This window comes from Thalassophryne amazonica, chromosome 6 (assembly GCF_902500255.1).
Source record: "Thalassophryne amazonica chromosome 6, fThaAma1.1, whole genome shotgun sequence".
NCBI lineage: Eukaryota > Metazoa > Chordata > Actinopteri > Batrachoidiformes > Batrachoididae > Thalassophryne > Thalassophryne amazonica.
In genome coordinates this window covers 41,386,292-41,413,195 of record NC_047108.1, presented here as the reverse complement: position 1 = coordinate 41,413,195, position 26,904 = coordinate 41,386,292, and the positions used below count along the sequence as shown (strand labels likewise).

The 26,904-nt window shown below is 41.3% G+C and overlaps 1 protein-coding gene across 1 annotated transcript; it reads left to right on the top strand.

Annotated features, from left to right (window-relative positions):
* The first annotated feature begins 1,512 nt into the window (after positions 1-1,512).
* Positions 1,513-22,474, top strand: dnase1l1 (deoxyribonuclease I-like 1). Its single transcript, XM_034172053.1, is given in 11 exon segments — positions 1,513-1,597; positions 7,790-7,942; positions 8,027-8,115; positions 9,922-10,047; positions 14,497-14,597; positions 14,716-14,828; positions 14,918-14,963; positions 14,966-15,074; positions 20,431-20,485; positions 20,487-20,528; positions 22,302-22,474. Coding segments are annotated over 10 exon segments (942 nt in total). The 5' UTR covers positions 1,513-1,597; positions 7,790-7,798; the 3' UTR covers positions 22,419-22,474.
* The last annotated feature ends 4,430 nt before the right edge of the window (positions 22,475-26,904 follow it).

Sequence of the window (26,904 nt, the reverse complement as noted above, 5' to 3'; positions counted from 1 at the left end):
TGCTGTTGGATGAGTGTGAGTATTATCTTGTGATCATTTAGGCGTAAAAACACACGAGATACACAAGTTCTTGTGCCAAATATACTCCTGATGTGTTTGTTACCCAAGAAAACGCACTGTCATCACAGGTCTGGGAACTACTTTTTGCACAGGAATTCATCAAGCACGTTGGCCACGGGCACATACTAACACAGAATACCCAGAAACTGGTTAGTTGTTCGGCCAAAACGAGAGTGCCCACTTTTAGCTTGCTATAAGCTAAGCTAGTGGTGCTCGAGAGAATATGGTGAAACAGCTTTGTCATATGCACACATAGCAGGAAATGAGCATTGCAGTCTGCCCAGGCAGGAGTCAAGACAGTATTAAACATCAAAGGGGGCGAGAGGCTTTATATGCATAGAATACACATTGACGAGACCGAAATGAGCATTGCTGGTTGGGCCGAAACACTCTGAGAACACAGGACACACTGTCTGCACTCCACGTCTGGGCGTGTTACCTCATACTAAGCAGGGAACACACTCGGTATGGTGAATTATGTCCACTACAATGGTATAATTGTGTACGGAAAGTGCGGTCATTTTGTTGGATTGTCAGGAGCACTCCATGTCAGTGTTCCTGAGTTGAGTTGATGTGATTTTAAAAAAAAAAATGACAAGTAACATGAATGTCCTCACCAAACTACTCTTGGATACCTGTGTGCTGTGACTGCAGCCCAAAGTACGCCACTCAATCAGTGTTTGGTTTTTGTGTATCCAGAATCACACATTTGAAAGTATGAACCTTGCTTTTTAGAATATGTTCATAATGGTGGTTGTGTTGGAGGTTTTGTTCAGCATCACCTACTTACATAAATTTTTGGTGCAAGCTGAAGTTAATAGGTCACTTCAGATAAATTGGTTTTATAAATTCCTCCATCTGAGATATTGTACACATTAAAAGCATAATATTCATGACTTTTCCAATCACGGTATAATTAACAAAAATGATGCAGTGTGCATAAAATACAAATCTTACATACACCATGTAGAGTTTCTACAATGACAGTGTTCATCAGATTCAATCATATAACCTGACTGGAGTGACTGGATTTGGCTCAGTCACTGTTATTTAATACTGATTGTCCCTTTTAATCGGTAGAAGCCTTCACTTTAAGTGGTACAAACCCCCCAAAGGTTTGTTGTGAATAAATGGACTTTCATCATTTCATTTTTGCATAGATTTAATCCATTAGCGCATAACTATTTAAGAAAAGCTACAAAGAAAAGTACACTGAGTATGTGTGGGTATGTATGTATGTATGTATATGAAAGACTGGAAGGTCCACATAAGATTGAAATATTTTTTTGAAAATAATTTTCATACAAACTATATATTTTATTTATTTTCCTCGTTATTCTCACCCCTGAGTGTTGACATTCAAAGCTGACATTTATCTACAATCAACACATGTAAAGAATGTGAAATGTGTACCGCTGCTAAAAGGCTCCTCCCACCGGAAGTCGGTGGGCGGGGCTAATTGCTTTCAGTTTATGACAGTTTATGACATTATGACGAGAGGGGAACTTCAAAGAAGCAAACGACTCACAACAAACAGGTAAGAGTTTAGTTTGCTCTTATTGTGCCGGTGAGAGGAATGTTACTCGACATGTCAGCGTGCGAGACAGAGACAGAAACAGAAACAGAAACGGCTCTCAAAGCGGACTGGAAGTGTTTTCAAACCCAACATGACAAGTCTGTGAAAGTTTTAGTTCTGTTTACATGGACTGCAGTAATCAGATTATTGACTGTATTCTGAATGAGACCATGTTTAGATTATGAGTTGTTTAAAAAGTATTTCTTTTGTTTACGGTACAGAACGCTGCTGCATTATGTCTTCTTATGTGTTGCAAAATGTTTACATGTCTACAACACATTCTAGTAGCAACCAGACTAAACTCAGAATACATGAGATGATTGCTTAATATGATTATGCTTTATTTGGGTTAAGGTAATCAAAACATGGTGTTTACATGGCAGTGTTTTAATCAGATTAAGAAAAGAATATACTGTCCATGTCAACGTAGCTACTCATAAGTCCTCTAAAACAGATTCACACAAAGAACACGGTGGCCGTGGTGATGACCCTGCAAAGGAAACACTAAGGAAGCATATTCATGTGTAATGTCAAAGAGAAGTGGAACAGCATTTAAGGGTGATTCTTAGACTACGGGCACTTATTATGTCCTTTGATCATATTGTATGAAAAACAGAAAAAAGGGGAAATTTCACACTTTTATAGTTATCTTTACAATGAAAGTGTGTTAAGAAATTTGTTCTAGTAGTCTATGATGACTTTTTCACCTTTTTTCAGCATCATATATGCAAATATTGCCGTTTTGTGCTTGTCCCACACCCAGACTTTTGATCTTCAATGATTAAAAATGAATGGTAAAGAAACGTTTTTTTCTAATGTTTTAAAATATCTCTGAATAAAATATCAGTAAAATAATCAAAACATAATTGGGGTATTCAGTGTCATACAACTGTTGTGATTTTTTTAAACAAATATAGTTGTCCCACACTATTGCCGTAATTTCCACCACAACACTGTAATGTCCCTTTAAAACAGTTTTTTATGAAAGATTGTTTGGGTAGTTTCTATGGAGATAAACAGTGACATCAGAGCACATGTATATAGCGCCAAATCACAACAAACAGTTGCCCCAAGGCGCTTTATATTGTAAGGCAATGGTGTGGTGGAAATTACATTTACAAGGCCAATAGTGCCCATAGTTAAAGAATCACCCTTAAAAGAATGTGCACATTCCATCGTGATGGACGTTACATTTGGAAGGAGTTGATTTCAATTTTCAATTTGTTTTCATTTATATAGCACCAAATCACAACAAAGTTGCCTCATGGTGCTTTACACAAGTAGGTCTAACTAACCTAACCAACCCCAGAGCAAGCACACAGGCGACCAGTGGTGAGGAAAAACTCCCTCTGAGGACGTCTGGTCTGAGGCATTTCAGTCAGTCTCACACTAAAACTTGATGCTATAATTCCCAAATCTTGAGTATGGGGATAGTTTAAGGTCTTGAGGTATTTAGGCAGGAAAGACAAGATATCAAGTTCATGCTTCTGTTTTTTTGTTTGTTTGTTTGTTTGTTTTTTAATGAAAACCAAAATATGAGGGTGATGGACTTCACAAGAAAAAGACATGAAAATTTCTCAAAATTTATTTCAAAATTCTCTGACAACCAACAAGGACTCATGTTTGTTGAACTCCGGGTGTATAGGGAGAGAAGGCTCACTACCATACCGACTGCACACACACACACACACACTCACACTCATATTCAATCGCTTATCTAAGCTCGCGTTGCGAGGGGCTGGAGCCTATCCCAGCAGTCAGAGGGTGTGAGGCGGGGCGCCAGTCTGTCGCATCTACAGTTGTGCTCAAATGTTTACATACTCTGGCAGAGTTTTGTTTTGTTTTTTTTGGCCATTTTTCAAAGAATATGAATGATCACACAAAAACCTTTTTTTTTTACTCTTGGTTAGTGGTTGAGTGAAGCCATTTATTGTCAGACAACTGTGTTTACTCTTTTTAAATCATAATGACAACGAAACTACCCAAATGACCCTGATCAAAAGTTTACATACCCCTGTTCTTAATACTGTGTATTGCCCCTTTAACATCAGTGACAGCTTGGAGTCTTTTGTGGTAGTTGTGGACGAGGCTCTCTGATGGTAAAGCTGCCACTGAATATGTCTTAGACTTTATTTACATCAGTTACAAAGAAATACAAACAATATTGCACTCTGTGGTAAATCTGCATGGAGTAGATAGTTCTCAAAAACTGAGTGACTGTGCAAGAAGGAGAGAGTGAGAAAGACACCCAGACACCCTCTGATTTGGTCAGAGTGTAAAACTGACCAAATCAACATGCAGATCTGGTAGAGGACCCCAAGTAAAAGGGAGAAGCCGAAATAACTGACTTTTGCACCATAGAATTATTTCTGTGTAGGCTCTCAGTTGTCCAGGTGGTTTCCATAGTAGAGAAGCTTGAATCTTCGACTGGACTGGAAGAACAATCTTCTCTACAGGGGTCAGACATAAGTCAGACTACCAGAGCAAGAATTTAGCTGAGGAAGCTTCTGCGATTTGAAGCGAAATGTCCTCGCGTCAAGCAACCCGGTCCAGTCGAAGATTCAAGTTTCTCTACCCTAGAATTACTGGCCACTTTTTTCATATACCTGTTCAAAAGTAAATGTCTAAACAGCCAATCATGTGGCAGAAACTCAGTGTCTTCAGCATGTAGACATGGACAGAAGAATTTGGTGAAGTTTAAACTAAGCACCAGATTGAACAAGAAACGCTAATTTAACTGAATTTGAGAATGGCCCAGTGCCAGAAGGGGTGGTTCCAAATAAACTGTTATGGTGATATTTTCATACACAGTTTATTCATAGGGTCTACAGAGAATGGTCTGAAAAAGAAGAAACACTTAGAAAATAGGGTCAGAATTCACCTGAACAACATGAAAGCATGAATCCATAGATCTCCTTGAATCAACACAGGGTCAAAATTATACATACAGGCTCAAATGTATACATATAGCCCCACTAATATTTGGCTAAATGTCCCTTAGCAAGCTGCGGCTTGACCAGACACTTCTGGTAGCCATCCACAAGCTTTTGGCATAATTCAGGCTGGATATTTGACCACTTTTCTTGGCAGAGTGAGTAAAGTTCATTTAAGAGTGATTCTTTAACTACGGGCACTATTGGCCTTGTAAATGTAATTTCCACACACCATTGCCTTACATATAAAGCGCCTTGGGGCAACTATTTGTTGTGATTTGGCGCTATATACATGTGCTCTGATGTCACTATTTATCTCCATAGAAACTACCCAAACAATCTTTCATACAAACTGTTTAGGGACATTACAGTGTTGTGGTGGAAATTACGGCAATAGTGTGGGACAACTACATTTTGTTTAAAAAAATCACAACAGTTGTATGACATTGAATACCCCAATTATGTTTTGGATTATTTTACTGATATTTTATTCAGAGATGTTTTAAAACATTAGAAAAAATGTTTCTTTACCATTCATTTTTTATCATTGAAGATCAAAAGTCTGGGTGTGGGGACAAGCACAAAACGGCAATATTTGCATATAATGATGCTGAAAAAAGGTGAAAAAGTCATCATAGACTACTAGAACAAATTTCTTAACACACTTTCATTGTAAGATAACTATAAAGTGTGAAACGTCCCCTTTTTTCTGTTTTTCATACAATATGATCAAAGGACATAATAAGTGCCCGTAGTCTAAGAATCACCCTTAAATTGGTTGATTTCCTGGCACGGGTCCAGCTTTTAAGTTAATGCTTGCGTTTACACATTCACCGACAAGTCACTACAAAGTATACATTCTTGGCTGCTGATCACAAATGTGATGATTTGGCAGAGGCATCAGATGTCCTCAGGAAACTGCTGCAATCTGTTACCACGCGTTACGATTAATAGCACGTGTTGCTGGTGAATTATCAGGAAGCATTATGCACAGTCAAGAATATTGCACAGACAGTGCATTGTCACGTTGTGAATGAGGTGAATTGTCTCCACACACACACACACCTATATTCATCCATCAGCTGCTGAACAGTTCGGATTGCTCCAGTTTGTTCCTCAAAATCCACAGCAGAAGAACTTTGTGACTACATGCTTAGTTGGCCTCTGTGCCATGGAGTGGCGCAGAGAGGAGGAGGAGATGGAGAGAGCCAGATGTGTGGCTTCACGCCAGCTCTCGTCTTTGCTCGTTTTCCCCAACATCAGGCACAGCAGCAGCAGGTTGAACACCTGCAGGAGTGTGCTGGTGAGCATTGGAATAAGACTTTTAGCCAACATGGCATCACTGTCCTTCTTCAGCATACTGCAGCAATGAAAACTGAATGTGGTGCTGCAGGGTGTAATTGTGCACACATCAGAGAAGAACGCTGTCACACTTTATTAAGGAGCACCACTTATCAAGGTGGATCACACGCTTAGTTGCAACCTCCATGGCATGAGGCGAAATGAGGGTGGTGTGTGACATTCGTGGAAGATTTTTTGACAGCAAAAACATGCTTCGTGAAAATCACAAATATCACACACCAAAACACACTATTAAGAAACCTATTCAGATGCGTTAAATCACGTTAACAATCTCAGGAATGTGACAAGAATGACGCAAATATGACATTTGTAACACGTCCCGCCTATGTGTAAACACAGCATAAGTCCACAAATTTTGGGGTTGAGGTTAGGGCTTTGAGAAGGCCATTCCAGAAGCTTAATGTTAGCCTGCTTTGTCTAACTCACAACCAGTTTTGATATGTATGTTTGGGTTCATTGTCCTGTTGGAACACCCAATCATTTGAGGTGACATTGAAAATTTTTGAGGTAGTCCTCCTTCTCATTATTTCACACACTTTGTGCCATCACCAGTACCACTGGCAGCAAACAGCCCCAGAGGATGATGGTACCACAACCATGCTTGACAGTTGGTACAGTTGTTCTTAGGTTTGAAAGCCTCACCTTTACTCCTCCACCATACCTCTTGTCATTGTGGCCAATAGCTCAATCTTTGTCTTCTCTGACCATACAACCTTTCTCCAGAGAGCATACGGCTTGTCCATGTGGTCAGCTGCAAATATCAATATAGCCTGAAGGTGCTGATTTTGGTGCAGGGTCTTCTTTCTTGGTCGGCACCCTCTCGTTCCATCGTGACATAAAACGTCGCCGTGGACAGTGACGCTGGTGTTCCAGCAGTTTACAGTTCAGCCTTGGTAGTTCCTGGGTTGTTCCTGAATATCGTAACCAATTTCCTCTCATCCGAGGGTGATAGTTTGGGTCTTCTTCCAGACCGTGGCAAAATCGTGACACATCTATCTAACTAACTAACTTGTATTTATGTGCACTTGTTTGAACTGATGATTTTGGAATCTTCAGTAGTTTAGAAATGGCTCCAATGTGCAGCATGTTTTACTGTGTCCCCACAAGACTATAAATGGGGTAAGGCAGTCTCATTTGAACCCTTGCGTGATATCGTGGGATTTTACCACTTCCGGGGACAGCCTGCCAGTGTGCAACACAAATACAGCATCATTTCACATGGAAAGATGGTTTACTGTTTTTTTTTTGGCTGAAATCACTGAAGCAGTCGCGAAAAGTGCAGGTTTTTTTTTTTTTTTTTTTTTTGGTTCGCAGAAGAGACAAATGGGGGAGGTCATGTCAGTAAGTTTTATCGAGATTTAATGTGAACAGTGATAATGGGGCTGTCCCGTGAAGTACAGTTTTTGTGTCCTATGCTCTTTCATTTAACACCTTTATCGCCCACCCTCAAACAAGACTACAGTACCCAGTTTTTTCAGTGGGCTTGGTCCCTCTTTCCTCCCCTGCCTTCATCCCCCTCTTGCTATCTGTCCCTGCTGCAGGAGGCGGCAAGATGTTCTCCACAATGGGAATGAAACTGTGGAATCACTTCCTTTTTGCAGAGTAGGGATAAGGTTAGGGTTAGTTAAAGATAACTCATTGCAAAGCCTCCGTGTCAGAGCGTACAAGTGATGCAGTGTGGTTGTATTGCAGGCAGACCCGTCTCTCACAGTTGTGGTTTGTGCTCACAGGGACACTTAATTGGTTTTAAGGTAGCAAGTGGAATTGTAGCAAATTGATGAGATGAACTGCTCCCTGTAGGACTTGGATCATTGTTGTTAGCCATGCCACATCACAGTTGTTTTGTTGTCTGTTACAGTCCTGAACCATGAGAAATTCCTCCTTCCTCCTCCTCCTCGTGGGGGTGTGCCTTGTCCAGGCAGCTTCAAGTTTTAAAATCTGCGCTTTCAATCTCCATAGTTTTGGAGACTCCAAAGCTGACAAGCCAATGGTTATGAGCATTCTGGTCATGGTAAGGTAAAATCTGATGACTTCAGTGGTTGGACTTTGGACGTTGGACTCTGCAATTAATTTCATGTTTTGTTGTTCGTTCCAGATTATTGCCCGCTATGATGTGTGTCTACTTCAGGAAGTGCGAGACAAAAGACAAACAGCTTTACCACGGCTGCTTGAACGGCTTAACAGGTGACAAACCTGTGACACACAAACCCAAACAAACCCACCACAGTCACCCCAACTCAGTGAGCACTGGATGTTCACCCTTATATATGCTGGTTTAAGTGCAAACCCTTTCTGCTGATGGATGATAAGAACATGCCACGTGTGCACCCAGCCACACCCTATTTAAAAATTAACACACCCACAAGACCAGTGGTATTTTGATATCAAGAGAACCAGGTGCTCTACATATGAAAATATCAACTGTGTGGGCAGGAAGTTAGTGATGACACTCGTGTTGGGCTTTGCACACGGTGTACGATAAGGCCCCCGCATTTTGGCTCTGCTTCACTCAAAACACCCTGGTGTCCAAAACTACAACAATTTGTAATTTGAAATTTGTTTTGGACTCAGTGTTGCTGCATACATCACAATCAATAAAAAGAACTACATATATGTATCACAGTTAATAAATAGATAAATAGAAGAAAGAAGAGAAAAGCAAAGACATATTGCACAACTGTCAGTATTGCATGTGGCCACATATTGCACTTACCACTGTATTGCACAGACCCTCCTATTGCACTCCAGACACTATTACACAGGTTCTCACATTTCACACTTCCATAAGGTAGGTTGCACTATGTAACCAGATTGTAATGGGGAAATTAACAGTATATTCCACATTAAAAAAACAAGACATAAAAACTTTATATGTCTGTAACTGTTGTTTAGTCGGTATGCTGATAGAGGAGGGTACAAATGAGTTTTAAAATGGCTTAGTCTGCATTTTGATGCTCTTTATCTCTTACCAGAAGGTAAAAGCTTGTACTCAAAGTAAAGGACATAGGATGGATCATCCCGTATTCTCTGTGCCCCTCTTAGAAGATAAAAGATACAACAAGAACATAAACATGGTACTATTAATGAGTCGCATGAATAGTAAGCATCTCTCGGACCCTAAGCAAAATTCCTCTAAGAGGCCCTACTACCTGACTCTTGATGTAAACCATTTGCCATCAACACACAATTACCAGATACACTACAATCCTCCCTCCTTAAGTGGTCTGTGCTGTGTGTGTGTGTGGAGGTGCTCTGAACACCTCTCATGCACGAAACAAATGTGTCTCAACCCCCTGACTGTTCATTTAATGTACCGCTTTATTGTACATGCTACAGAAAATGCACAGTTAGGGAACGCACAGAGGTACTGACACGAACATGATCACATGATTCCAGAGACTGTCGCCATAATGTGTGTGTGTGTGTGTGTGTGTGTGTGTGTGTGTGTGTGTGTCCAGATTTATAGAGAAATAAACCTAAGTGTGAATGTCAAATCTCTGCTATTGTCAGGTGTGACTGTCTTCCAGAAAACTCTTTTCACACAAGACATGACAGAATATTTACTGCAGTGCGTATTTACACAAGATCAGCATAAAATAAAGTAATTTTTACAGATCATTTTACAGAAGGTAAAAGTCTTAATCTTTGTTGTCATGCATGCGAATGTGCACTCCATAAAGATGACTGGACAGGACTAAAATCATTGAAATACTGCAGTAGCAATTGCGTTACCTCACCTCCCCATGTGAAACTAATCATGTGCAGGATCCCTGGCTTTCTTGGTGACTAAAAACAAGGCCTGTTGGTTCCTTAATGCATTATTAAACATTAAGGAATGGTTAAACTTTACACATGGCTGGAAATGGTGTTAACACTTTACATTATGTACTTTGAACCTTTTGTGTTTTTTTCCCTAAAGTAGTAACTTCAAATTACACATGCGACTGCAGTAAGGGTCATATTATATGTTGAATTATTGTGTTTTTTCAGGTATGATACTCAGCATCAGTATGAAGCTGTGTCCAGTGACAGACTGGGAAGGTCTGAGGTCTACCAGGAACAATACGTGTTTGTCTATAGGTGAGGTTTCTTTTTGACATTTTGACATCTATTGGTGTTGATACAATTCAGCAGAGGTCAGTGAACCACAGCAAGCTTCTGATTAACAAGAACAGCACATTTTCTATTTGGAAACACACACACAGTCAGCTGCTGGTGTGAGTCACAGTATGAGTCTGATCTTGATTGTGGATGCTATAACGGGCTGTGCAGATGTTGCAAATCTCTGTGGGCATGTCTAAATGCACATTGCTATTTAAACAGCAGGAAATAAGTGCAACACCGGGCGCTGGGTCTATAGACATTGGATTTACTGTGTTCATTCAGCATGCGCATGGTAGTCTGTCTGTCAATGAATAAAACGTAAAATTTTGTGCATGCACAATATTTCAACGTACATCAGCATATGGCTCATACGTCTTGCATATGCGGGCCATAACTCGTAGCTAAGTTATGCAATTGTTGACACGTTACTCATAAGTTGAATACGTTAAGATAATGTCTAGTGTATGCTAAACTTATTTCTAACCTGTGAGTAACTTTTTTGAACTATGTGTAACTTATATCAAACTGTCTCCAATGCGTATTGACGCATGTAGATGTATTTGATGTGTTCTGTACGACCACAGAATTTACTGAACATGTCAGCTATTGCATAATGGCAAATTGGCAGCATATTTGATACACCGGCATATGCTGTCTAAATTGTCATGGTGTGCCAGCTGCATAAATTATTCAACGTAGCCAGTGTATTCACCACGTTTTTCATAAGTCGGCATACGCCGGCTAAATCATCAAGGTGTGACAGGCTCATGAGAGAAAAAGAAAGAGAATTGACTCGTAAAAAAAAATAAAGAATTAAAAAATTCCTTCCTCCTGCTATTTTCCCCTCTGCTTTAGCCATAATATGTGGCCTTGCTAATATACTATATAGGTGACTGGTAACATATGTGCAGGCAAGAAGAATGAATGTGTGATGTGAACCCGCTTATGTAAGGCGCGTCTGAGCGCAACTCTCTTTAACAGTGATATACTGAATTTTTCGTGGTCAGCTCTGAGCCTGACCATGCTTTATTTTACAACCAACATAGTCACATGAGTACACATGATGTTAGGATTTTAAGGTCATAAGCATTAAAAAAGGTTTTTTTTTTTTTTTTGATAGTCCCATTTTTTGCGTTTCAACTATAAACAGTCAGTACTTTAGCTTCATGAAAGTCCACTTTTTGTCATTTTGGTAAAAGCAGAACCACGATGCTTCTAAAAGTTCCTAATAATCAGCTACAATAATAATCCCTCTCCACAGCAGTCCTCTCAGTAACTATGCTGCTACTCCACTTTTGTTTCAGTGTGTTTCAACTATAAACAATCAATATTCAGATGTAGTGCATTTGTGTCGCTTTGTCTATTCCTTTCAATTGGAGATATGATCCTGTTGTTTTCAAGGTCTTTGGCATTCCTGGTGTCAGAGAAGCTACTGCTGTTATCAAACTTTTTTTCAAAGCAAGTCTGCTTCTTAGTTTCTTTTTGATTTAGGTCATTGCTGGAAAATGAAGTGTAACAGAAGCACGGAAAGTCACATGGAAGCAGACATTCCACAGCCTTGTTCTTCGAGCTCCGGGTGGTGTCCTCTCACCCCCAAAACTCTGTCCCAGAACAGTTTTCAAAACTAATTGACAAATACAATCGCTCCTCCCACGGTAATATGCCACAGTTTTTCTGGGGATCCTGTTCAGTAGCTCAGGCTTCCTTCTTCAAGGAACTATGATGTGAAATCATATTTGTTATGTGTCCATTCAGGACAGTTTTTCAGTGTTTTCTCTCCATAGCTTCACTGGTGAGGAAGGCATCAAACTGAGGAAAACTATCTGCATCCACATTCCTTTATTCTTGATAAAATCACAGATTTTTTTTTTTTTTTTTTTTTTTTTTTTTTTTTTTTTTAAGTGTCAAGAGGAGATGCACTACCTAATTTCACAACTCCAACAGCCTATTCATTACTTTGCCTTTTTATTAATTATACTCAAATGTCAGAATGCTCACATACCACCTTGCAATACTGCCAAGTACCCCTAGGGGGGAGTGGGATGACCGTCTATGATTCCTGGATGAGCCTCCAGGAAAACACCTCCGTTGGAAACCTTAACGGCAAGTTGGAACATGCCCAAGCTGTTAAACAATTTCTCAGTTACTCACTTGTTGAAAGCCATCAAAAGCCGCCTGAATTTTACAAATGGTTTTTCAACACGGAGGTGTTTTTCCTGTCGCGGCGCACACAGATTCGCAAATTCGCCGAGTCGTTTCCGTGACGACTCGGCGAATTTGCGCGCACGTCTTTCATTAAAAATGTCCTTAAACAGTGGAATGTCCGCATAAGTCCTCATGCCGGCCTCTTCTGAATCTTCTCTGTTCTCTCACGACGTCCTGGGTGAATTAAGCCTTAAATTAGGATGTTTTCAGGTCGAAACAGGCCGACGACAGCGCCTGGAAGCACTGCGCGATGTCGCGCTCCGTGGGAAGTCCTTACACCGACAGAAACACCCCATAATCTCTCATCAGCCGTTAAACTTTTCACCGAAAACCAGCTTAATTTCTCGAATAGTGTCCACTCGGATATTCCTCACAGGTCCAGAAAAAATTTTGATAAAGCAACGCGCGCCGTCTCGAGCAGCGTGTGAAACAAAGGAATTCAGCCGAGAGGGCTGGACCACATCTCACTCAAGGCCTGCCCACAGGGAAATGATGTCACCGACACGCGTGAAAAAACTCACGCATGCGCACGAGGGTTCAAGCATGATTGGTGTAATCGCACGTCATTCAAATCCATATAGTTTTTTTAAAAAAATAAAAGGATATTTTACTGATAGACCTCGTATGTCTGAATTCGGTTTTCGTTTATTAAATTCCACGCAGATTAAACGTAACATACACGGATTATTTGTTATAATTGTTTTAGCAAGTTTTCAGGGTATCATGCAGCAGTCTCTTATTAATGTGATGAAAGCAGAAAAAAATGTCATTTTGTAGTATAATATTCATTTACAACTGTCATCGTGTTGATTCTCTATATGTTGTTTGACTGCAGTGACTCTCTGGCACGCAAGGGATTATGGGATACGTCAATAGGGCGAATACATTATCTAACTCATAGGAATGACAGTGGACCTGTTTTATGAATCTACAACCCCAATTCTCATGAAGTTGGGACGTTGTGTAAAATGTAAATTAAAAACAGAATACAATGATTTGCAAATTTCTTCAACCTATATTCAGTTGAATACACCACAAAGACAAGATATTAATGTTCAAACTGATAAACTTTATTGTTTTTGTGCAAATATTTGCTCATTTTGAAATGGATGCCTCCAACACATTTCAAAAAAGTTGGGACAGGGGCAACAAAAGACTGGGAAAGTTCATGAATGCTCAAAGAACACCTAATTGGAAACAGGTGAGTGTCATGATTTGGTATAAAAGGAGCATCCCCAAAGGCTCACCCGTGTACAAGCAAAGATGGGGCAAGGATCACAACTTTATCAGCAACTGCGTGAACTGTTTTTATTTACATTTTACACAACGTCCCAACTTCATTGGAATTGGGGTTGTATTACAATATAAATATTAATTACCTTTGAGACAGGATTCCAAATACATTCTCCACCACAGATGCATACAAACGTCAGCTGTAGATCATTTCTCTGTGATGACACAGTGAAAAGTACACAAATGTGTTACTATCCCTAATTTCTGTAAATGTTCATGCTGCATCTCTCCTTTCTATTAGAAAAGTGAACACAGAAAGCTCAATAAGACAAACTGAACATTTCAGCGTGCCTCGAAGGCATCATCAGTCCAATGTAGGTGTACAGCAGTGATTGGCTAAATTTGTTGCTTAGTATGTCAGCACTCAGCATTTGGTTAAATGGGGGGGGGGGATGCATTTAGTTTGGGATGAAAAAAACCCAACCTACACAGAGGAAACATAGTAATAAGGAATCACCATGTGAAGAGGTGCATTACGGAAAATCGTTCTGGTCACTTACACACACCACACACACACACACACATACAGGAAGTAAAGAAAGAGAAAGGTATTAATTTCAAGATATGTTCTTACCGCCCCCTGGTGGCCAGTTTCCACTGACAGAAATCACTTGGTCACCTCCTTGGTGACATTTCTATCTCTCACTAATGTTGTGTTCACCGACATTTAATTAATTTATTTTCTCTTACAGTCCTGAAACACCAGTTTTCATAAGCTCTTTTTTTTTGTGAAGTTTTGTAGTGATGGACATTAACGGTCACACTCATCTGCTCTCTACAAAGGAATGTTAACGATTTGATTTTCTCATGTTGTACAGCTGTTTTGAAGTATCTGCATCTGTTATGTTTGTCATTTTTTTTTTCAGCCAGGTCATTTAATTTGGTGCCACTGTGTATACCAGAGTGTGCTCTGTTTCACTCTGATTTTACTTTTATTTTCTGTAACTTGTAGAACTAAATCAGTAAAATCACTGGGACATATCAGTACCCTGATATTCGTCCTGGAGACGTCGATGCTTTCTCCAGAGAGCCGTTTATTGTCCGCATCAAAGCTCCAGCGACGGGTACGTTCACTGACAGTCAGAATAACCTTTGTGATAACGGAAAAACTTACTGAAGTGATATTTAAAAATCTGGATGCGTGTATCCATGTCTCTTTTTTCTGCATCTGCCTGTCTTCAGCTATAAAGGAGTTTGTCCTGATAGCTCAGCACACCACTCCAACCAACACCACGAAGGAGCTCGATTCACTTTATGACGTTTTGCAAGATGTCAAGAAGATGTGGAAAACGGAGGTAGAAAATGAATTTGCACAAATGTCCACAGTGGATTAAAAGTGAAGTCAGAGTTTTCTGAGCATCATCTCACAAGTCTTTTCCTCCAGGATGTGATGCTTCTCGGGGACTTCAATGCTGACTGTGGCTACCTCCCTAGAAGAACAGGAAGCACGTGCGCCTGATCACTGATTCAAGCCTTACTTGGCTTATTCTAGAAAATGCAGACACCACTGTGCTGTCATCAACCAACTGTGCCTACGACAGGTGAACTGACACAAGTTGGACGTACACAATAGTCAGGCTGGAAAGATTTGTGAGTCCAAAACATCTGATCAAATAGTTCTCAGATGAAAGAATATAGTCATAAATAGTGAAAAACACCATTAAATATATGTATATTTACTTGTACATTTATATCATGGTGTGTAGAGCATACAGGGTATTCATCAGCAACATTTAAATATCGGACACCTCATTCAAGCCACGAGTTCCTTGTTTTGATTCTTTAATACAACCCCAATTCCAATGAAGTTGGGACATTGTGTAAAATGTAAATGAAAACAGAAAACAATGATTTGCAAATCCTCTCACCTATATTCAGTTGAATACACCACAAAGACAAGATATTTAATGTTCAAATGATAAACTTTATTGTTTTTGTGCAAATATTTGCTCATTTGAAATGGATGCCTGCACACATTTCAAAAAAGCTGGACAGTGGTATGTTACCACTGTGTTACATCACCTTTCCTTCTAACAACACTCAAGAAGCATTTGGGAACTGAGGACACAAATTGTTGAAGCTTTGTAGGTGGAATTCTTCCCATTCTTGCTTGATGTACGACTTCAGTTGTTCAACAGTCCGGGGTCTCCGTTGTTGTATTTTGCATTTCATAATGCGCCACACATTTTCAATGGGTGACAGGTCTGGACTGCAGGCAGACCAGTCTAGTACCCGCACTCTTTTACTGCGAAGCCACGGTATTGTAACGTGCAGAATGTGGCTTGGCGCTGTCCTTGCTGAAATAAGCAGGACATCACTGAAAAAGATGTTGCTTGGATGGCAGCATGTGTTGCTCCAAAACCTGGATATACCTATTTGCATTGATGGTGCCATCACAGATGCCATGGGCACTAACACACCCCCAACCATCACAGATGCTGGCTTTTGAACTTTGTGCTGGTAAGAATCTGGATGTTTTTTTTCCTCTTTTGGTCCGGAGGACATGTCGTCCATGATTTTCCCAAAACAATTTGAAATGTGGACTCAGGAAAAACACCTCCGTGTTGATAACCATTTGTAAAAACCAGGCGGCTTTTGATGGCTTTCAGTAGAGTGAGTATCTGAGAAATTGTTTTAACAGGCAGGACATGTTCCAACTTGTCCTTAAGGCTCCAATGGAGGTGTTTTTCTGTGGCGGCACACCGTGCCGGTTGCTTGCCGACGCGCCAATCCGTCCGCACGTCTTTCATTACAAAATCTCCTTTAACAGTGGAATGTCCGGATAAACTGCTGATCCCGAGCTCTTCTGAAACTTCTCTGTTCTCTCACGATGTCCTGGGTCAACAGAGGCTTAAATTTGGAGGTTTTCAGCTCGAAACAGGCTGACGACAGCGCCTCAGAGCACGGCACAACGTCCCGCTCCATGGGAAGTCCCTTAAAGCAACAGAAACACTCCATAATCTCTCATCAGCTGTTAAAACTTTCACCGAAAACCAGCTGAATTTCTCGAATGGTGTCCACTTCGATCTGCCTCACAGGTTCTGAAAAAAGTTTGCTAAAGCAAAGCGCCAGTCTCTCAGCAAGTTGTTAGACAAAGGAATTCCGACGGGAGGGGTGGACCACTCCTCACTCAAAGCCTGCCCACAGGCGAATGACGTAACCGACAGGCGTGAAACAACTCTTGCATGCCCACGAGGGTTCAAGCTTGTCTGTTGTAATCGCACGTGATTCAAATCCATATTAGTTTTTGAAAAAAATAAAATGGTCCGATACTTTCTCACAGGACCTCGTATGTTGCAGTCTCCCCCACCTGATTTCACTCACTGTGCACGCTGATAGGCATGAAATAAATAAAAAAAGAAAGAAAAAAAAAGCTTCTGTTACGTTTTGCTTTTGGAAACACCAGTCCGAGCAGTCAGATCGCATCAGAGCATCGGGCCGTACAGTGTGAGAACATGAATCGTGCGCTCTGAACTTTTAAACCCTGCGGTTTTGTTGCACAGTTTGAGCTGGAAGCCAAGTACAACGATTGAAAATATCGTACAGGGTCTGCCCAGCTTAAGTCAGTGAAGTCTGTAAGTAGCTGGAAGAGATGGTACTGTACTACAAATGTTGAAACAGCTGGCCCTATTTTACCATTTCCCTCTCGCTCTGTCTTCTTGAACAAATCTGTGAGCTTTGCACACTTGGCAGCATCTTCCTCCAAAGCTTTTCTTTTTCTTAATCTAGCTTTTTTCAGCTCCACCCGGATTTTTTTCTGTCCACCTTTTCACTCACGGGCCACTTCTCCTATACTTGCTAGCAGCGCAAGTCCCATCTGGGCACACAGGGCTTGATTGGACTGAACTAACTGTAATGAATGCATAGGGGTGTTAAACGTGTAATGGTATGTCCCTGCCTTAGGCTTTGGAAAAGATAACAGCGTTGCAAAGAAGCAGTCTTAAGTTATTTTCGTGATTGTAAAACATTTATAACACTTAATGTCTTCTCTTTAAGATACAGCAGCCCAAATGTCTGCTGTGTAGCCTAACAGTTAGTGATGGTCATATATATGTATGCATATATTAACACCCCCTCACAACGGCCCCAGGTTGGACCAGCCCACCGGGAAATCTCCCGACTCTCCCGATTACCCAGCACGCGGTAGGTTGGTCCTACACTTGGGAGCACTTTAGACCAGTGGGACAAATATCACAGTGAGACAGATTTGGCACAACACCAGTTCTGCACATGCTACACGTCTTCTCCGTTTTTTCATTTGTTTTTTTGTGTAAGCGTTACAGCGTCAAATACTACTGCGTTTTCACATGGTTTTAGTGTTTGGACTCATATTTTGAAGTGTTGCTGTGTTTTCATAGGTAGGATGAAATGTTACGACACCGGCTTTTTAAACAAAAGTGAGATTTCGACCTTGTCCATACGGTAACAGCATGGTAACATTGCGCTGACTGATAGCATCAAACACAAATTTAAATGTCATGGCTGGAGGAAAAGGATGTGCTCAGAGAATATTTCTCGGACAAGTGGAAGCTGAATGCATCTGGTGTCATGACCACTTGAAGTACACTTTACTGGGAAAAGTATGCCTCTGTGACCACGCCAAAATGGTGAAACACAACATTACCCAAATGTCTGTGCAATCAGTGCAACAACTTTCAGCGTATATAGTTGAAAAATACTACATTGCCAGTCCTAATGCTGCATTTACACATAGGCAGGACGCCTTACGAATGTCATATTTGTGTCATTCTTGGCACATTCCTGACATTCTTAATGTGACTTAACACATCTGAATAGGTTTCTTAATAGTGTGTGTTGGTGTGTGATTTTCGTGGAACATGTGTTGGATGTCAAAAAATCTTCCACGAATGTCACGCACCACCCTTATTTTGCCTCATGTTGTGGACGTCACAACTGAGCATATTGATCTGTCTTGATTAGTGGTGATCCCTAATAGAGCGGTGACAGCGTTCTTCTCTGACATGCGCACAATTAAACCCTGTTGAACTGCATTCAGTTTCATTGCTGCAGTATGATGAAGAAGGACAGCGACGCCAAGTCAGCTAAAAGTCTTGTTCCAATGCTTCTCAGTGCGCTGCTGCTGCTGTGCCTGATGTTTGGGAAAACGAGCGAGGCGAGAGCCACATGGAGCCACACATTTGCCTCTCTCTGTCTCCTCCTCCTCTCTGCACCACTCTATGGCACAGAGCCCAACAAGCATGCAGTCACAAAGTTCTTCTGCTGTGGATTAATCTAGATTTGAGAAGAAACTGGAGCGATCTGAATTGCTCAACAGCTGACGGTAGGATGAATATACGAGGGCTGTCAATAAAGTAACGGTCCTTTTTATTTTTTTTCAAAAACTATATGGATTTCATTCATATGTTTTTACGTCAGACATGCTTGAACCCTCGTGCGCATGCGTGAGTTTTTTCCACGCCTGTCGGTGACGTCATTCGCCTGTGAGCACTCCTTGTGGGAGGAGTCGTCCAGCCCCTCGTCGGAATTCCTTTGTCTGAGAAGTTGCTGAGAGACTGGCGCGTTGTTTGATCAAAATTTTTTCTAAACCTGTGAGACACATCGAAGTGGACACGGTTCGAAAAATTAAGCTGGTTTTCAGTGAAAATTTTAACGGCTGATGAGAGATTTTGAGGTGATACTGTCACTTTAAGGACTTCCCACGGTGCGAGATGTCGCTCAGCGCTCTCAGCCGCCGTCGTCAGCCTGTTCAAGCTGAAAACCTCCACATTTCAGGCTCTATTGATCCAGGACGTCGTGAGAGAACAGAGAAGTTTCAGAAGAAGTTGGTTTCAGCATTTTATCCGGATATTCCACTGTTAAAGGAGATTTTTTTAATGAAAGACGCAGCCGCCGCGACGCTCCGCCACAGGAAAAACACCTCTGTTGAAAGCCTTAAGGACAAGTTGGAACATGTCCTGCCTGTTAAACAATTTCTCATATACTCACTCCACTGAAAGCCATCAAAAGCCGCCTGGATTTTACAAATGGTTATCAACACGGAGGTGTTTTTCCTTTAACAGTGGAATATCCGGATAAAATGCTGAAACCGACTTCTTCTGAAACTTCTCTGTTCTCTCACGACGTCCTGGATCAATAGAGCCTGAAATGTGGAGGTTTTCAGCTTAAACAGGCTGACGACGGCGGCTGAGAGCGCTGAGCGACGTCTCGCACCGTGGGAAGTCCTTAAAGCGACAGAATCACCTCAAAATCTCTCATCAGCCGTTAAAATTTTCACTGAAAACCATCTTAATTTTTCGAACCGTGTCCACTTCGATGTGTCTCACAGGTTTAGAAAAATTTTGATCAAACAACGCGCCAGTCTCTCAGCAACTTCTCAGACAAAGGAATTCCGACGAGGGGCTGGACGACTCCTCCCACAAGGAGTGCTCACAGGCGAATGACGTCACCGACAGGCTTGGAAAAACTCACGCATGCGCACGAGGGTTCAAGCATGTCTGACGTAAAAACATATGAATGAAATCCATATAGTTTTTGAAAAAAATAAAAAGGACCGTTACTTTATTGACAGCCCTCGTATGTGTGTGTGTGGAGACAATTCGCCTCATTCACAACATGACAGAATGTAACGATGCGCTGTTCCACACAATAGCGCGGAATAGTGTGCAACAGCGCAGAACATTATTCTTGACCGTTTGTAATGGTTCCAGACAATTCGCCACCAACACGTGCCATTAATTGTAACGCGTGGTAACAGGTTGCAGCAGTTCCTGAGGACACCTGACACCTCTGCCCGAAATTATCACATTCGTGATCAGCAGCCAAGAATGTGTACTTCGTGGCATTTGTGACATCATCGTTATGTGTAAACGCAGCATAACAATTTTTCTAAAAATCTTTTGTTTTCTTTGTTTTTAGGATTGTTGTAAATGGACAAAGGTTACTCAGAGCAACTGTGGCCTTTTCAGCCAAACCCTTTTAACTTCCAAAAGGAATATAAACTCACAGAGGAACAGGTAATATATTTTGTGTGTGTGTGTGTGTGTGTGTGTGTGTGTGTGTGTGTGTACGCACATGACCATGATACATGCTCTAAACTTGTATAACACAGTCCTACCACCACACAAAGCTGCTGAAAGGATTTTCCATGAATTTCATCATGAAACAAAAAGAGAGCGGGGTACAATGGTCAGGTGAGGTATGCAGTGAATTTGATCCATGAGAGAGACACCAGGTCAGTTCAGAAATGCACCACATCAGAGAAATTGATTATTTTCTGAAGGATTATCAGCAGTTATCTTCTAAAAGTCAAATAGTCACACGTCCACACAACGTCCACACAATTCCTCCGCACGTCTGTCTCAATGTGCCGAAAAAATGCTGATGTCCACGTCTTTTCACAATTCCTGTGCTAGTCAGACGACGTCCCGGATAAAACACAGCGTCCAGTTTGGAAATGAACGGCACATTCCACTGTTACAGGAGTTTTGTCATGGAAAGAGGAGCGGAGGCTTCGCGCGTCGCGGCGGTGCTGCATGGCGCACAGCAACGCCGTGATGAAGCCTCACGGGACATGTTCTGGCATGTCCAGGCACATCCACAATTTCTTGGATAATCACTCGATGGAAAAACCTCCGACAGCTGTCTGAACGCCATCTCAAAGCCGTCCTGTGAGACCAAAACGGAGGTGGTTTTGTCTCGCTCCAGTAGCGAATCCATCGTGACACGCGAAGCCTCCGCTCGGCTTTCCATGACAAAATCTCTTGTTAAAAGTGAAATCTGCCGGAAAAAAGGTTGATGTCCAGCTCTTGTGATAACCAGAGAAATGGCACACGATGGTCACGGATCCAGACAGCCATCGGTTTAGAAATGAAATGGTCGTTCAGCCTGTCGATGGCGGCTTCGGAGCCCTGCGCGCCCCACAGCCACTGGGGGCCGTCCTTAAAGCGACAGTAACACTCCTTATTCTCTACCAAGCCCGTAACATTTTCACCGAAAGCCAGATAAATTTTTCTAATGGTTTCCAGCTGCCAGTCTCCAACAGTTTCTGAAAAAATTCTGATGGAAAAAAAGCCCAAATCATTCCGCCATTTCCTGACAATGAAAATTCGACGAGGGGGCTGGACCACTCCTCACTCAAAGCCTGCTCACAGGCGAATGACGCAACCGACAGGCGTGGAAAAACTCACGCATGCGCATGAGTGTTCAGCTTGTCTGACACAATCACATGTGATTCAAATCCATATGGTTTTTGAAAAAATAATAAGGTCGGATACTTTTCTAATAGACCTCGTACATCTTCCTTCTCTGTCGGTCTCTTTTTATGTGTCTGTGTGTGTGATTTTTTTGTTTTTTTGGGGGGGGGTTCATTTCCTTAACTTACTGTAGGTCTGGTGGCCACAAGGCTCCTCTTGTTTCAGTTGGTGCATTAATTTTTACATTTGTTTTTTACAACAACTGGAATTGCAAAAGTATCTGGATTTATGAACCTGATAAATTTCTTCATTGGCTCTGATACCATTCTTCTGAATTGGATCAGAACATGTAATGTGGAGTTGCATCAGGAAAGGTATCCGGTGTGAAACTTGTGCCAGATCAACCTGCAGATGCACCTTGGATCTGCTGTGGTGACCCTGAGTGAAAACAAGAGAGCAACCGAAGGACTTTACTTTTAAAGCTGAATATGTTTTAAAAGACTAAATGAAAAGAGAGTAAAACATGCTGACAGAAAATCACTTTTAGTTCCATTTTGATGATTGGTTTGTTTTCTTCTTTTGGTTTTTGTTCAGGCGAGGGATGTCAGTGACCATTATCCTGTGGAAGTGGAACTAAAGTCGTCTGCACAGCAACAAGCTGCACTGAGCCTCCTCCTCCTCCTCCTCTCTTTTACAGTCACCTGTAGTTGATCTTACCAAGTGAGATGATGCAAAAAGATATTTTAAGAACTGAATTCACGCACAAATCATCTCAGCTCAATTTTATCCTCTTACGTCTTCAGCCACCTTCTCTGCCAAATGCTCATGATTCAGGACTCTCCCCAAGCAGCGGAACAATGGTGGGGCAACCGTCATACTAATTTTCAAGTGAGGATGTGTCTTCCCTGTTTGCACTCAGTGATTTTACTAAACGTTATCAAATTTACCATATTTGAGCCGCCCTGCATCACTTTTACCTGACGCCATTGTCCGGTGGAATCTTATGCATTGTCTACATCTCTCTCTATCACCACAATGCCAGACTCGCATTGCATTGGTCGAGTTTCCTCTGATGTTAAAAAATAGACCCGTCTCCGTAGTAGCCTGGAGAAGCGCAAAAGAAACGGTATGTACTACTGGAAAAGCTTAATTCAAGCTCAACACATGAGTACGGAACTGTGGCAAGCGTTCACTGTAGACATCATCTCTCTGCTGCTGTCATTTCCTGGCATTCACATGATAACCAAGTTTTAAAGTATTAAGTCAGAAAAGGTATTGGGCGTTTTTTTTTTGTTGTTTTTTTTTGTTTTTTTCTTTAGGTACATTAAAAAGGGAATCATTGAAAGAATGCTAAAATCTAGAAACTACCCCTTGGACCCCACAGGGTTAAGCACTGTTTCAGGAATGCTGCATTGATTCAGGTGTCACTCCTTTGACAAAATTTAGTTTTGTGTTAAATCAGAAAAATGTCAGTAAATGCATGCAGTAGAATAGTACAGTTATTATGAAAAAAAGATTTGAAAATAAAAATGCTATTGTGAGAATAAAGCTTAAAAAATTGGAACGGGGTGGGGGGGGCCATATGACGAAAATAAATGTTACTCAAAAAAAAAAAAATTGCTCATACTTTTTTACCCCCTCCGTAGAGCTGCAGCACCATCGTGCTCTTCTGGGGCGAGTCCGAACTCATAGCGATCATATTGGTATTTAGCATTTCACTTTTTGGATGCATCACAGTTGGTGAATGTAGAGTCCAGCCGCACCAGGCAGGGCCGTATATAGGAATATGAAAGGGGGGTTCAAATCCTTGAGTTGTGGGGTCCAGTGGGCCGCAGGGCCCCTGGTGGGGCCCCCCGAAGCAGAAGCTTTTTGAGGATTTTGAGGGGTAAAAAGCTACATAAATTTCATTTGAAACCCAAAATGTATCATTTTAGGAAATACATTTTTATATACAAATAGTCCTTGCTTGGGATTGGATCAGTTGCCATAAGAACCACCCAGGAAGAACCAAGATAACATTAATGCAAACTTTACACCTGCCTGTCGGTTGCGAATGACGCAACCGACAGGTGTGAAAAAACTCACGCTATGCGCACGAAGGTTCAAGCTTGGCTGATGCAAGCGCACATGATTCAAATCCATATAGTTTTTGCAAAAAATAAAAAGGTCGGATAGCTTTCTAACAGACCTCATATTTAGCGGTATTAATATTCGCGTTTACATTATGAATATGTACGTATATGTACGTTATGTATTAAAATAGAGGTATTAATTTGGCGACCTTGTTTAACTCACGACAATTCGCATAATAATCCCACGCGAATATTTGCACCTTTACAGTATTTGCAACAGGAAGGAGAAGCTCCCTTTATTTCTCAGCTTATACATACAAACATGTTTTTACAAACCAGACAAGTTAATTGTGTGTCTACATGGGTATTTACAAGCCTACTAATCGTTTGATATCAGAGGAGGATAGGGACCAGGAGCAAAAATTCTCACCCCCATGGGAAAAGTTTATCTAATAGTTCCCCTTTCATCACTTAAGGGATTACTCTGGCAGAGGAAATTGAAACTTGAGGGTGTGTGATAATAGCTGTGTAACAGTTAGTGCTTGTTGCTTATTATCAATGAAAAGAAAATACATAACGTTGATATCCAGATCAGAAAAAAATCAGCAGAAAAAAAATCATCAGAATTCTCGGGGGGGTGGTCGGTTGAACCCCCCTGAACCCCCTCTATATACGGGCATGCCAGATGGATGACAACACTGTGAACTGTCACAGAGTCAGTTTTTCTGGGACATGAGAGGGTAAATACAAAATAGATGACATTCAGTGTTCTGTCATTTGCCAAATTGTGTAATTATTTATCTACTTGTGTACTTGTGTGGTTGCTCTCAGTGTACTTTTCTTTATTGCATAAACTTTGGGGTAATCAGTGTCCTGTGGGTGGTGTTTGTAGGGCGGGGGGGTGCTTTACAGAAAGCAGTAACTAAAATAACCATGAAGTTACTGACATCTGTATCGTGATTTATTTATACTTTGCCCTGATTATTTCATTTAATCACCTGAATGGACCCAAAGAAGACATGCACATGTGCACATCATTGTCGTCATATTAGCTTTAACATGAGTTGTCACTAAATGCTGAAGCCACAGTGTTAACCCCCAAAACGTGAATCTGCTGCAGACCTTGAAGTATCCACAAACCCTGAACTGCAAAACATGAATACGTAAAAAAATATCTGATGAAACGTGAACACACATCTCGCAAAATGTGAATTTTTTCATGACTGGATATTTCGTGTCACTATAAATTAATTTTGATCACTAATGGCGCAAACCACAAGAAAAAGGTAGAAAATGCATACATTTCCCAAAATATATTCAACTAATCAAGAGCTCACGCACTTCTTTGTTGATTATACTATTTATTCTGCCATGCTAAAGCCACACCTGAGTAAGAGAAACATACATGTAAACATACGCACGTTAGGCATATATGCCTATTGGCAATGTGTGGAATACTTAGAATCAGAACTGACGATAAAGCAGGAGAAATATTTACATATTATAATTAATATATTTTATCAGAAATTTATCAAATGCCCAGTTGTAAAGATCTAGGGAATATCACTGAAAAAAAATCAGGAGTCAACTGTTTGTCCCTAAAATGGCAAAATAATTGTTTACAAAGTAATATCACAGAAAAATTTTAAACTATGAAACATTATGATATCGTGCGGCCTCTGTTCAGTAGACAATTCAGTTCAGTTTTCCAAATCAATTCACTCATTTTATTCAGATTCACGCAAAAAAATGAAGATTGGCTATAAATGGAGGGTAATCCTGAAATGAATAGTCTGAAGCAGAGCTTATAAATGACTACACCTACAAAGGAATCATGTTATATACACTATACAATGCTTTAGGGGCCCCTTCACACATAGTGCGAATTTGGTCGATTTGCGCATAAAGTGCGCATGAAGCAGGAATCGTAGCTTCTTCTAACGCCTCATACACTTGCACACATCAGCAGCTGAAGACAGAGTGTGCGCTGTGTGAACCCATCAAACCCTCTCGCGGCAGGAGTCGGCCAAATTCCAGGGTGACATGCATGCACATCTAACACCGCTCCCATGGCACTTAGAAAGTGTGTGGCCATTCACACTATTAACACGAAACAGTCAGCAGACGATCATTGTCGAGCTGGCAGTGAAGTATGTTTAAGTGCCCCATGAATGTGCCTTTGGTCTGAGCACTGAACTGACAGGAGGTGTGGCTGCCGGCAGAAAGCGGCTGTGGAGATCTGTCGTTCTGGACATCCAGCTGGACAACACATACTTCTTTGGACGGACATGTACCAACAACTGCCCACTGTGACGCGCGTGTGTGTCTGCTTGCTGTCATCACGTGGACATAATAAAAACAGATTTCGCTGTGGTGACGGCTGCAGCGAGCACGTGCGTGCACTGCAGTCCATTGACAGGCTGCCCCCAGGTTTGAAACGGACCGTCGGATCATAACGCAGTGGGCGATCTGAACATCACGTCACCACGTGAGCTCTGTTCCACATGACGCAGTGTCAGTCCTGAGGCGCGCCATCCACAAGACACTTGTTTCGGGAAAGACATATGCGCAGGGCCAGCTGGACGTGCCAGAAGATGTGGACATGTTGAGATGAGCACACTGCTTCTCATTCATGTCATTTCATGACTGTACATCTGTGACCATGGGTCATCTACAGAGGAACAGAGGGATCATATTTGTATTGCCCGCTTGATAAGAGGGATTCAGTAAAGTGTGGTGTTTTTATATTGCGTGTAATTGTTTTTTAATATGTCCATGTCCTTCCTGATATCAGGCAGTTTCCTGCACCTTTCACAGGCCAGCAATGGTAGCTCCGTGATAAACTTTGTGACTGGCAATCATAGCTTTTGGAAGGTGCGGGTTCGAATCCTGTGGGTGACATTTTTTTTTTACTCGCATTGCTGCTCACACTGTGTTCCCACATGCACGAAACCATTGCAATGTGTATTTTTTTTCTTCAATCAATCAATCAATCAACTTTTTTCTTGTATAGCGCCAAATCACAACAAACAGTTGCCCCAAGGCGCTCCACATTGCAAGGCAAGGCCATACAATAATTATGAAACACAGTCTACGTCTAAAGCAACATAACCAAGGGATGGTCC